We start from the raw sequence: 13,839 nt of genomic DNA on the forward strand, positions 1-13,839 counted from the left end.
CAGCCCCCCCCTCCCCTGCCCCTAGTACTTACCAACTACGAGTCTGGCTGCAGCTCCCTGCTGCAGCCATCAGGCACTGTTGGAATCATCAACGTTCTCCAAATCTTTTCCAAAGATGCAGAAAGCTTTGACTCAATCCCGATTTGATTTGGATTCAGAGACTGGGCCACCGAATTGGGCCGAATCTGCTTCAAACTGAATGACCACCCAAAGCTTTGCACAGCCCGAAACCCCACCCCTGCTGTGGCTTGGAAGTTTCCCCCTTTCCCTGTCCTTCAAGTGGCCAGCTATCATATTCCCAGCCCCTCTGCAGTTGGGGAAGCCCAGACTCTGAAGAGCAGCAGGCTGTGCAGTGGAGTAAAACATGGTGGAGAGGATGGGCACTGCAGTGCAGCTCCATGACACCAATCCCCGATCAGACTTCCACAGGCCAGATCAGACCTTTTTGAGAGTTGGTTCCAGACCGCTGGCTAGAGGTTGCTGACCCTGGTATACGAGTAGTAATACAGTGTGTGAAATCAGATAAAGAGATCTAGCAGGACGATAACATGGCCCCATTATGTATGGAACTATCCAACTGCTTTAAAGATTATTGGCCAGTGCCTGTAGTTAAGCTCAGGTAGCTAAATCCAGGTATAGGCACTTATATAAGTGGCACAATTTTCAGAGATGTTTAGCTCCCAGAGACCATCTTAATTTTAGGGAATTATATATTATTTCTGTGGCAGTTACAGTAACCTACCAGATTCATATTTCGATTGGTCAGTGCTGGACACAAGGATGTAATCCAAGCTAGTGTATGTTGCTGCTCAGCTAAGAACTTAGATGTGAACCACCTGGGAGTTCAGTTTTAGTGTTGAGATTAAAAATGAACCATTAACCACCAATAAGCAACATTTTATTTGAATAAGTTCAACAGTGGTGAAACCTGCAGTATCTCACCTCTGCCATCACTATCAGTTTGTAAATAAATACACATTTGTAGATCTCAAAGCATTTTATAAAGAAGGAAACTCCAACCAAAATTATATAGCCGCTTACATAAAAGAAGTCAGGTGTGGGAAAGCAGATCATGAAATAGCATAGTCTCTTTTAGCTGTCTAAGAACAAAGCAGACAGATAAGCAGGGCGCTAAAACAATCTCTCAGCCAGATCCATCCCCAGGATCTGACTGGGCAGCGAAAAACCCTGCTCAAGTCAGGGTGGAACCCCTCCAACTCCAACAGGAATCCCCCTTGCAAAGGGACTTCCTCAAGCACACCTGCAAATGTGAAGGGAGGAACCACTGTGGGAGATTTCCCCACTCCTCAAAACAGGGGCATGTCTGCAAGTGGAGGATTTTCTCCACTTGCAGACATACCAGACATACCCCAAGTCAAGCTGTAGATGTTCCTGGAACGTGATCAGTTGTGCCGCAACATATTGCAGCACAACTGACCATGGTCCCCCTAGAATGTCTGTTTCTAGCCCAAGAGACTGGACTCAGTGACCCAGAAAGTCTCTTCCAGTCCTATGTTCCTGTATAACTTGCTGCTGGGGGTGTACAAAACGGGCCATATTCAATTTGGATTCGGATTCGGCCTGAACCTGGGGCAGTGATTCAATTTGTTGATTCAGATCACTGTCCCCAGTTCTATTTGGTCAAATCTGAACCTGAAGATTTAACGCTGATTCAGAGAATCAGCAATTTGGACATAGACACAGCTTTAAATGCTTTTTCTACATACCTCGAGGTACCAAGCACAGCTCATGAACGCTGCGATGGTGGGGCAGATGGAATGTCCTCCAAGAGCGCAGGGGGCCCCCCATGTGCTTGGTGGCAAACCTAGAAGTGGACCGGAACTACTTCCAGTCCACTTCTGGGTCTGCCTGGGAATGCGCTGGTCCCCCCCCACACCTCCCTGGCTCGGCAATTGGCTGCGGGGGGACACTGGGTGCCCCCCCAGGCCCAGGAGGCACCAGGTGCTGAGCCGGGTGAGTATTGGAGGGGCCCCCCTGCGTGCTCCCTGGCAGACCCGGAAGTGGACTGAAGTGCTTCTGGTCCACTTCTGGGTCTGCTGCTGAGCGTGCTGGGGGATGCTCTGTCTGACCCACCATTGCAGCTTTCACAACTTCTGCTGCCTGGTACCTTGGAAGTATATAGAAAAAAATTTAAAGCTGTGTCTGTGTCCGAATCTCTGAATCTTTCTGAATCTCTCCGAATTGATTCAGAGGGTTCTGATTCAATTCGGAGAGATTAAAGGGTCTCCTGATTTGATTCAGATTCAAAGATTTGGCCACCAAATTGGGCTGAATCTCCGCTGAATCAAAATCGGGGACCAAAAGTTCGCACAGCCCGAGTTGCTCTTCTGTATGCAGCAGTTTAACAAAACAGGACATGTTCTGAGATTTCACTCTCTTTTATCTCCTTTACAATCAAAGCTATTAGTCCAGCCCTTTACAACTCTTTATGTCTAGATCCTTTTATGTGCTTATTCCAGTCTTTTATGGAAACCTGGCATGATTAAATTGACTTCATCCTACACAGCACAAAAACTTATGCAGTAGAAGAATAATTTTAAGGGTGCAGGCCTGGATGGGTGAACATATGGTCTGATAGGCAATTTGGTTTCTGAGAGATCTGAATTATCATCCGCTCTCCAAAGCTAACTTTCTGCATGTGTTTTGGAAACCTGAAGCAATGTCATTCCTTGCAGCAACACTTCAACAAGAAAGACCTCATACAGCTAGTTCTAGCAGATTGTGTATAACAGAGATAGGGTAAGGGTAAGCCTTGGCTGGAATTCCTGTTACCTTAAAAATGTGTGCTTTGAGAATGTGGTGTCCCAGCTCAATTGTCTGCTGTCGGTTTAGCTTCCCCTCCTGTCGGGAAAACCAGAAGGCAAGCAACGTGTGGCCACTCCTAGAAATAAAATTAAAAAAAATGTCAGTATTCCAAAGAAGCCTGCTTCATTTTTAAATTCCAGCTCCAACTTCACTGGCGTTGTTTAGTCTATGTGTTGTCTTGCCAGGAGGAATTAAGCTGCAGTGTAAACCAAGGAGGATTGTCAATTCTGACCAGAAAAGGGTTGCAACAGAGCCTGCGCTACTGCTTTGTGTCACGCTAATCATGATGTATCCCTGCAAACTTCTCCAGCATACTTCATTATAAGATACCTCACTAATCTCTTGATGTAAGAAAGGCTGAATCATGAAGCTGAGGCTAGGAAAATATTCCTGTTAAATGAGAGGCAGCCGCCTCATTTCATATTTACTTTGTAGCTACAGTACCTGGTACTGTCTTTTTCCTTTTCATTCTTTGTCAACTCATTTGAAGTTGTGAGTATGGTCAGAAAAGTGATGTATACATATCACCTTCTTTAGGCTTTTCTATGAGGGCAAGTTAACTGAAGTAGCAAGTTCACAGCCCACTTTAATCGAAAAAACCCTTCTTGTATGGATAAGCCTTTATTCATTAGATCTGCTTTCTGTTTACCTCCTGAGCTTCAGAACAACAGTGCTCTTTCTTTGTTTTATTTTTTACAAGCCAACCCAGCTCTGGGAAAATGAGTGAGACTGAATTCTAATGTGTAAAACATTATCTAATTGTAGAACTTTTATTACTGGTGAGCACAGCCCTGAAGAAACCATGCTGGGAGTTATAAAATACATCATGTTAATTGTAATGTGAGATGATATGAAATAGAATTGCTTGGCTGCCTTCAGCAAGGGGTTGGAGTACATAACTTCCTGAGGTCCCTTTGAGCCCTACTTCTCTATGCTTCTGAGATACAGTATCATAGAATCCTGTGTTCTATTTTTATAGTCACTTTACAAAGTAAAACTGCACTTTGAAAAGTTGTCATCTTTTTTTTTTTATAGTGATACTTTTAAAAAATCAATTTTTGATTGAATACCTTTAAATAACAGAGCAGGTTCTCCATGGTTAAATCATCTTAACAGTAGTGAAACTTCATGCTGGTGCAAAACAATTTCACAAAGTGGTTTTTTGTTTCTCTGTTAATATTTATAAAGGCATTTTCAACAAGGGAGAAGATAACCAGCTGACCCTATGGGAAGCCAAGTTACTTTGGACTCTACACAGAGTTCTGTCAAGGAAAAATGTATTTCATTAACTTCTTTCAGTTTTAGCGACCTGTGATGTAACTTGTAACCATAACACACACGTTTCTGGCTGAACATGTTGGTAGATCAAGACGATGGTGGCTCAGTAAACCATAGTTGTCACATCTTCCTGTACAAAGTATGTGTAGAACATTAGCAGGTCAGACAGGTGGCTTTCTGCACCCACTGTGTCGTGGTGACTGTGACAGCAGAAAATATAAAGCAATGGAGACAAGCCCTTAAAGAAGGTTCTAATATTTAACCTTTTTGACTTGGGTGCTCCACTTGTTTGGTAAACGGATTTCTTATTTTTGGCATGAGAATCTCTCCATAAACAAACACCGTTCTCCTATTTTAAACTGAAACACAGTATATTTTAAAACGGAATAAAATTCCATGAAAAGATTCAGTAGAACACATCCTTTGAAAAGCAGAGCTACAACAAGCAGTACTGCATCCCTGAGCCAGCAGCCCTGATACAGGGACCCTCCAGGATACTCAGGTGCCAGTTCAGCCTTTTTTCTATCAAGCACATCCAATTACACTAATTAACAAATATGTGGTACTAGGTTTTGTCCATGTGCTTGGGGTTTTTTTGTTTTTGGGTTTTTTTGAAATATGTGAGAAAAGTCAATTATTTATAGGCTCTTCCTCACACTGTGAAGCACAACTACTATAATGGAAAATACATGACTTCTTATACTAGTCTAAATGCAACTGAGGAATAGAAAGCAACAATACTTCCATAATGTTAGAGCCTTATCAGAATGTTTAAATTTAAAGAAAATGATCATCCTTAGAGAATTTTCTAGAATAAAAATGAAGGAGGTGTGATCACGGCCAGGTGTTCAACAGGCTACTTCAGAGCCCTATTAATGAGCCTCAACTCTGCATGGTAATGTAAGGATTCAGTTTAGCAGAGACTGATGACTAGTTGCCAGATAATGTAGCAGACACAGGAAATGACCATGTGCCCATTAGCAGACCAGAATGGGAAACAAAACTCATTTTCAATTGTTTTCCATGCAAGGTAGAACCTGAACCCTAGATCTTCTATGCTTGCAGTGGCCCAGGCCAGAAGCCTCCCTGCTACACTGGAGCAGACAGCTGGCAGACTAGCCCACCCACCCTGCAAAGGGAGGGGGGAGGTTTTCAGGGGAGGCACAAAGCATCCTGGGATGCTAGGGGATTGTGTGCTAACTTGAATCTAAAGGGAATCTGGGACAGAAGTTCAATAAATTGATTTAACCTAAATCAGCTAAGTCTGATACTACATCCATCCAGCTTTATCTTAAACTGGTTCTGGCTATTTTGAAAGTGATTTATATGCATTGAACTTCTGTTGTGTTACAGATTTGAACTGGTTTCTGATTATTTATACCAGTTATATGTAATGTCTGTTCCTAGCCTAAAAGATGCATCTTTCAGTTCAGTTTGTATAATTTTGCAATTGTCAGCACTCTGTGACCTGTTAGCTTCACTGATTTCCTCACATATGTGTTGTGTTAAGTTAGTCACTTTCCTATTTGTGTGAATTTTCCACACAGCAATAAGGGACAGAAAAACATGAACAAAGAACAATACTCATGTGGTTGGAAAACCATACAAATGGAAGGGAACTTTGTAGTGGTTCTTGCACCTGAAATTACTTTTAGCTCCCCCCTACCCCTGGAAGACTCTATTTACAGTCTACTGTGCACCTTTAAAGAAGATAATCTTGAAAAAGTAATGTTCAGAGTACTGAGTCTGAATTGATTCAATCTTCGCAGGTTAGTCTACCCTGGTGAGGCTAAATCAGTAACTGGACAGACATCCCAGAAATGCAGGCACATGCCTGCAGTGGCTCAGGCTAGAAGCTGGGGGGTGCTAGAGCAGCCCGCCCTTAGTTTCACAGGGCTGAGCTGAGTGGGGCATGGCCAGGCCCTGGCAGGACACTCTGATTATTTCCCCCCTTCCTAAGCAGCCCAGCAGAGAGTGTTTATCACCCCTAACTGAGTATCAACTCATTTAGAAAACAAAGCCTCTGTCCATTAACTAATGGAGCTCTTCTTAAACAGCTCTTCCAAAGAAGGACATTAAGCTATCTGTTGATTAGCTCAAAAAGCCTGTCTACCTGTCGTCTCTCACAACGTAGGCCATAGTCAGCATGTGGTCTGCTCGCTAATGCTGAAGTGTCTGCGTAAGGCAGAGAGGAGCGGGGAATAATGCCTGCTTAGCAGGGAGAAGCCAGGTGGATGCTCTGTGCCTGCAATTCTCTGCTGGAGCTGCAGCCAGGAAGCAGAGGGGAAGGGCCAGCCCTGCTGTAAAGCAGAAAACCCTGCCCAGCCCAGAGAGCATGCCAGGATGCTGGGGGTGTCTGGTTTATCTTCAATCAGCAAGGGGTCTGGGACAGACACTGAATAAACCGATTTGAGCCAAATCAGTTAAGTCTGATACTACATTCAACCAAATTTATTTCAAACCGGTCTCAGCCATTTTCAAACTGGTTTATGTGCACTGAACATCTGTTCTGTTACAGGTTTAAACCAGTTTCTGGTCACTTGAATTGGTTTATGTGTAATGTCTGTCCCTAGCCTTAATGCACAGTAGCCTAACTTTACTGCGCATTAACATATTAGCACGGTTTTTGCCATGACACTCTAATGTGCAGTAAAATAGGCTACTGCGCATTGAGGTGCACATGTAGACACACCCACTGTTGATTAACCTTCAGAAATGATCAAAGAGACATGGAAGGAAGAAAATGGATTAAAAGGAAACAGAGACTGTGATGTACAGCTGGAGCTTTTTTAGATCCAGGTATGCTCAAAGAGTATAGCAAATGTAACGATTTTATCCATACCAGCTCAGCAGACTATGAAAACCCATAATCACTTTAATGTACCAAATTCATCTCAACTGGCTAATCTGATTCACACTGGAATGCTAATCTGTTGGACATGGACTAACACATTTACCCAACCCAAAGGTTGGTGGTTTGAGTTAACTCAGAGACCCTGGCTTCTTGCCCTTCCTGGGAGAGAGGCATAGTCATACACTAGAATGGAAAGGGGAGCTTGAGAGCCTTATTTTTGGGCTTCAACATACTCAACATATAGGCCTAATTGTTTAACCTGCCTGCCTCTCTTTTCCTTTCTTCTGAAAAGGAGCTAATGATATTTATTGGCTTGTTGCACAGAGCTTAGTGAGGATGAATCAAAAAACTTTTGGAAAGGGCTTCAAGCACAAAGTCAGCTATGCTAATGCTAAGTATTAATGAGATATCCAGGCCTCCTTAATGTGCCTGGCTTATTTTACCCAAAGATGAGGTGCAATTCCAATTCCAGGCTCCAGCATTGGTTCCCAAACTGCTTTCCAGCTGCAGCTGGTAATGCAATGTATATGGCTAAATATAATTTTGTACATGACTCTGGCTGTTATAAAAAAAGGCAGGTATCAACCATTGCTGAATTGAGTGTAGTATTCATCAGCACCATGCAATGTTTCATAGGCCTAATAACATTGACTTTGGACTTGTTGATAAATACCTGCAGTCTCTTGTTCTGTCAGTGTTAATTGAACACTAAAACTGAATCTAACAGCAGAGTCTTTTTTAAAGCTCAGAAGAAATTGGCAGCAGTGATGTCTGCATCAAGGTGCCTAGTGAAATGATTTGCTTTGAATTTCATCACAGCAAAGTTTATCATCCAAGGTTTTCTATTTTTAATGTAAGATTTCTTTTTGTGAAAAATTAATAGTGCTGCCAACTCTGAAGCTTTTGTTCATTCTCTCAGAAATGGGATGTGCTACTGCATGTTAATCCTGCATAATTCAGACTCTTCCCATATTGACAAATACACCTTACAGAAATAATGACCTTGGCCCAGCAAGTCTTTGCACAGTATGAGATGACATGCACAAAGAAGTTAAAACTAGGGGCAGTACAGAGAAGCTTAAGTGTGAATACAGGTAAGTGTAAACATAAGGCATAGTGCTCTGGACAAAGCAGGGTAGTCCTTGTGTACCTGTTCTTTTACTCATAAAAAGACAGGGTATAAAAGAGCATGAGGCAGGGAGAAAGAACAGGTGCATCCCACATGATATGAGCTCTTGCCTACATCTTCCTCCTCCCAGACTGCCCTTCAGCAGGAAGGCTGGGATAAAGGGGATGTGTAGCTGCATTCTTGCTAATTCAAGTTCTGGCTCTACTGGGCTCCTCCTCGTTTTGATCATCATTTGCTAGTGTGTGCATCTACAGGAAACAGAACATTCCACACCCACTCCACAAATGATCAAACCATGTATAAGGGCATGGTGCAAGATTGGTTTCTGTACAACCATCCTGTTGCTTGATTCATTTTAGGCTGCAGGATCATGCCATCAGCAAGCAGATCTAGGAATGAAAACTCAGAAAGAACAGCCTACTGCACTGTATGTTCCAGGGAAGACTATCTAAACACTAATGCTTGTGGTGTTTGATATTTGTAGTATGTGGGAGAAGGAACAGAGGCAAAGAAACAGGAAAAAAAATCATATATATATTAAATGTACTGGCAAATGGCAAGTGCAAAAGGCTTGGATTTTCTAAAGTCCCCTTGATGACAATCAAAACATAATGGAAACGCAAGATCTCAAACTGGGAATAATAAGTGTGGTGCATTTGGCCCAATGTAAAATGTATATTGTGCAGTAGCAAAAGGACTGCATTTTAATCTATATTTATATCTAGTTAGAACATGCCTAGGGAATGGAAGGATATAGTTACAGCCATGTTGTAGACAGAGGGGACAAAGTGAAATGTCAGAGCTATCACGGTGTCTCATTATGGCCTATATGCCATTTTCATTGATAATCAATTTTTCATGGAGAGGATTGCCAATGTGGGTTCCAAAAACAAAGTTCCACTGGTGATTAAATATTTTCTCTTTGCCAATTACTCAGATAAAAATGGGAATGTATAGCTTTTATAGATTTTTGAGAGACCATCTGACGGCATATTGCAAGACAGCCTCTGGGCCACAATAAAAGAATTCAGAGCTCCTCGGAAAATTATTAGGATGATTCTACTGATGTGTTTATAGTTCCAAAAGTAGAGTACAAGTAGGGAGTGAAATCTCTGCCCCATTTGATGTCAATCCAGAGAGACTCACTATTCCTGCTGCTTTTTAATGCAGTTATAGAAAAAGTGGTATGGCTACAGCAGAATTCTCAGGATGGGAAGAATTTATTTAGACCGCTTCAGTATTCTGGATATGTTGATAACTATCACAGGGCTCAGGAGTTATGGTACAAAGACTTACTGGAGACTTGAAGAAAGTAGGAAAAAATGAAATGTAACATTAGTGAAGACAAAATCCAAATACATGGCCTTAAGGCAATAAAATGATCTTAGACAAACATACGTACCTAGCAGCCAATTACCATAAATCTGAACAAGTTAGTTTACATACCTAGAAGCATTAATTGCTAAAACAATTTGATGAAGGAAGAAATTATAACAGGTGTTTAGAGCTGGAATGCCTACCGCATTCTTTGAAGATAATTTGCAGCTCTAAAACACTGTGAAAGATTAAGCTTTAAGTGTAAGTCCATTACGACAGTGTTTCTCAACCAGTGGGATGCGTCCCACTGGTGGGACGCGGAAGTCGTGTAGGTAGGACTTCAAGTCATTGCTGTATTGAAAAAAATCAAAGCTATTTGTACTTCAAATAGATGAATCAACAGATATCTCGAACAGTGCAGAAGTGGGGTTTTGTTTTTATCATGGTGGGACCAGGGTTTTTTGCCAGAATGGTTCGTGGGACGTAAGGTGCAAAAGGTTGAGAACCACTGCATTATGAAAACTACTGCTTTACAGTTTTGAGATGTAGATGCTAACTAAGAAAAAAGAAAGATAAGTGTAAGTGTTGAGCCAAATTTTGTGGCTTGTAAAGAAGAACCATGTGTAGTGAAAAATTGTGGGAGCTCTATGAAAAACTACGCATCGCAAATGTTATAAAATCCCAGTGACTTTAATGGACAAGGTAAATGGTTAAGATGAAGGCAGGGTAGAAATGCACCTCTATAGCCTAACTGAATAAGATATATTTATAGAGAGAGCACCATATATCAGGGGTTGTCAACTGGTGGTACACGTACCCCCAGGGGTACGTGAGAAGGCCCTAGGGGGTACGTGCAGGTGGGGACAGAACACCGCCATGCACCATCCCATACTGCCATCCAGGGGAAGATCGCACATGGCAGCTGTTGCCGCTCCACGTTTGGACATGTGCCACCCCCCCCAGCACTCAGCCACTGGGGGTACACTGGTTTGCATCCAACTGCTGGGGGTACACTGATCCAAAAAGGTTGAAAACCCTTGCCATATAGGATTAGGATGATGGAAAACAGAACAGCTCAGTCTCTTGGAAAGCCATGTCTATCGTGTTCCAGCTCATGGTCAAACAATGAAGAAATGGAGAGGTAAAATGCATAAGACCCAAGAACTCTTAATGCTAGCACCAGTGGAAAAAAAACATGCCTTTAACAGGATGATACAGAGTCAAAATTATAAGTACAGCCAAGAACCCTAGGGTCTCGCAAGTGAGGGAACAGGAGGGAAAAATCTTAGATAACAGCTATGAGATAAATTTCCGAAAAAAATGTTGCCCTTCTAATATATCATTTTTGAATTCCTGATATTACAATTAGGGCTTTGGAAGGTCAAAGGCACTGGAAGATTTCTGGGTGAGAATATTATTAAAAACTGATTTCATAGGGTCATCTGCCATGTTTCCTCTTGCATATTCAGTTGTAGCTTACACTGTGCTGAAGAGTTCCCATTGGAATTTCTGCATGTTAAATTTGTCAAACCCGAGTGATATTTGATGACTGAGAATCACTCTTTGTGAAGACAGATTATTTTACTGTTTTGCTGGCCTCTGCTGATGGAGAAATTACAAAACTTGTCAGACAAGAGTAAAGGGAAAGAGTATATGAGAATCAGGTGAAAGGTTCATATACATGAAGCAACTTAAGGGAAAAGATAAGAATTAGATGCCCCTGGGAAAGTCAAAATAAACACAAATATTAATAAGAAAACAAATATTAATAGTTTTCATTAATCTGGAACAGTTTGCAATTCATTACTAGGAATAGCTAAAATCTACTTGTGTAACAGAGCCTCGTGATAGAACTGTTACTCTCTATAATGTATATATTTTCAGGGAAAACACACAGGCTTCACATTCTAATGTTTCATTAGAGGAGATAAAAATTAGTGTACCACACTTGAAAAAATAAGTCAGTTTAGTCTAGCTTTCCTTTCTCTAAATTGCTCACTGGAGACTTAAGTTCAAATGTACTTTGAGAACATCAGTAAACATAAATTGCATGGTCATAAATTGCGTGGTTTCATCGTGGTCCTTAGTAAATATTGATCCAAATCACAAAAGCACTATACAGTTATCTGTGGAGAGATTGAGAGTGAAAACCCAAGGGGGCCAGAACATTCAGAAACAGAGAAACGGACACTTATGTACAAAACTAGTAATTTGGTAATTTGTTACCCACAACAGATACTGAAAGCAATTAACCTTCAAAAGACCTATATGGGCCATGTCCTGGCTGAATGGAGATCCTCTATTTCACCTGCTCAGCCATTAGAATCAACTGGAAACCTTCCACTAACCCAGTTCTGAATGGCTGTACTGTCCTCAGGATAGGAGAGACATTTCCTTCCTCTTTTGGTACAACAAAGCCAGAGAGGGTTGGGGGTGGGCTGTTTGTTTTCCCTCTTTTAAGGCACGCTGTAAAATGTATTTATTCAGATCTTTCCTGAGCACATTGTCTGGAAAGACTGATTTTCTCATGCAGGTTGGGAATTCAGCTCTTTATTTGAGCTGTTCTGTCATTTTTATTACATCATGTATCAATCAAAAGAATCACAGGAAGAATGGCTTTCTTTAACATTGACCAAGGAACCAGTTGTTTAAGGAAAGCAATATTAGCTTTAAAGCTACGGCTCCAACTTTCCACTTTACTAGATTCCTTCTGCCTAGAACGTTTCCTTACTCACCCTCCTTCCTGGCTTCCAGCCACAGATAGAAAGGGACAAGACATATATCCTCAGACATAAAGGTCCAGCATACCCAAAGCTTGTAATGAACAATGCACAAATGGAAAAATAAGCTAGACAAAGATTATGGGCCTGATTTTGTATTATACTAAGCTGCCTTTCTGTCACTCAGGCCAAATAAATGGGATTTAGAGTGGATGTCGATCAAACTTTTATATTGTCAAAGTGGTGAAAAAGGGTGAGAATCAAGCCCAATATAGCTACTTTGTGCTCCTGTGCACTGCTAATTCCTAGTTCCCTGATTTACAGCCATGTCTTTTCTTCCCATTAATTGAATGAAACCATTTCAGAATCCAGACAGCTGACACTGTGCCCAGTGAATCTGCTTTTCCAGGAGACTTGTATTCATATTTTATTCAAGGCTCCAAAGTGCAGTTGCATAAGAACTGCGGTGCACACAGTCATCTCTGTTCCAGCAATCACCAGTTCTCATTTTCTACTAGTCATTTTTCAAAGTCTCTTTTAAAATAAAGTCTACTGTGGCAGTTAGCTGAAAAAATAATAAGAAAAGCTTTCATCTAGTGCCCTGGCTAGTGCACACAGAGTATAAATACAAGGCTCAGAACTCAGTGTGCATTTTTGAAAGGATACTTAATCACTGAAATTAATTGATCAATTTTGTTCCATTTATATATCTCATGCATTAACTGTGAACTGCACAGAGGTAATTAAACGCCATGCAAGTAACAACTCAAAAAAAATAGGAAAAGCACGTAAGTGGGTACACTTACTATAAACCTATATAAGCCCTCCTAATTCAACCCTCTCTTATCACTGCAGGGACTATTCTTATTTGTAGGATTATCCCACACTTTTTGGACTCTTCCTAAGCCAATTGCTTCCATGATACCTCAGAAGAGTAAAGTTCACAGCCAAGAAAAACAGTTGCACCCATCATGTACCACAGAGATGAATAAAGATACTCAGAACTCAAGCCACCTGGAAATCTAGGAGCAATTGAGGACTCAGAACTGTGCCATCATTGCAACCTGTTTTGGGGAAGTGTAGGCCCAGTCCTAATATAAAGGGGCAAGATGTCTACCTTATCAGAATCCCTAGTTGCATTTTTCACCCAGCGCATACCAAGACAGTTATGGGATTACCCAAATCATTATATTATGCTGCTGTGGTGTTTAAAGACCATAATCATAAACTGGGAACCACTGTGCTAGGTGCTAAGCACAATAAAAACACAGTCACTGACCGTTTCAAACTAGAAAGGACCATTTATGATCACCTAACCTGAATCTTCTGTAATATTCAAATGACAGAATTTTACCTAGTGATTTCTGTATCCAGTTCAACAATATGTGGTTTCATTGGAGCATATATTTTAGGAAGACATCCAGTCTTTATTTAAGGTCTCAATGAAGACCCTATCTCAGCCAAATTGAGATGCCAGAAAGCCCACTTTAGACGAATCAAAGGGTAAACTTACACGTTACCCTTAGACCTTAGTAACGGCACTCAAAATGTAAGCACCCACATGTTAAGGCTTGCTATCTCATGTTAAGTGCCCTCTGAGCATCTCAAAGTTATGCCACAGTTGAGGGTTAACTCTGAGCCATGGTACCTAGCTCATGTTAGGATAACTTCAGGCTACTCCAAAGAGATAAAATGAGCAATTTGAAGTACTTCCA

General features: G+C 41.4%; 1 protein-coding gene across 9 annotated transcripts in view; it reads right to left on the reverse strand.

The window, feature by feature from the left end:
- The window catches only part of TANC2 (tetratricopeptide repeat, ankyrin repeat and coiled-coil containing 2), a 654,191-nt gene that overhangs the window by 74,494 nt on the left and 565,858 nt on the right, over positions 1-13,839 (reverse strand). For all 9 annotated transcript variants that reach the window (XM_019548480.1, XM_019548478.1, XM_019548477.1 and 6 more), the window contains one exon: positions 2,794-2,902. In XM_019548480.1, coding sequence (XP_019404025.1) covers positions 2,794-2,902 — 109 coding nt within the window. The remainder of the gene's footprint in view (positions 1-2,793; positions 2,903-13,839) is intronic.

This window comes from Crocodylus porosus, unplaced genomic scaffold (genome assembly GCF_001723895.1).
Source record: "Crocodylus porosus isolate Cpor-Errol unplaced genomic scaffold, CroPor_comp1, whole genome shotgun sequence".
In the NCBI taxonomy this organism is placed as follows: Eukaryota; Metazoa; Chordata; order Crocodylia; family Crocodylidae; genus Crocodylus; species Crocodylus porosus.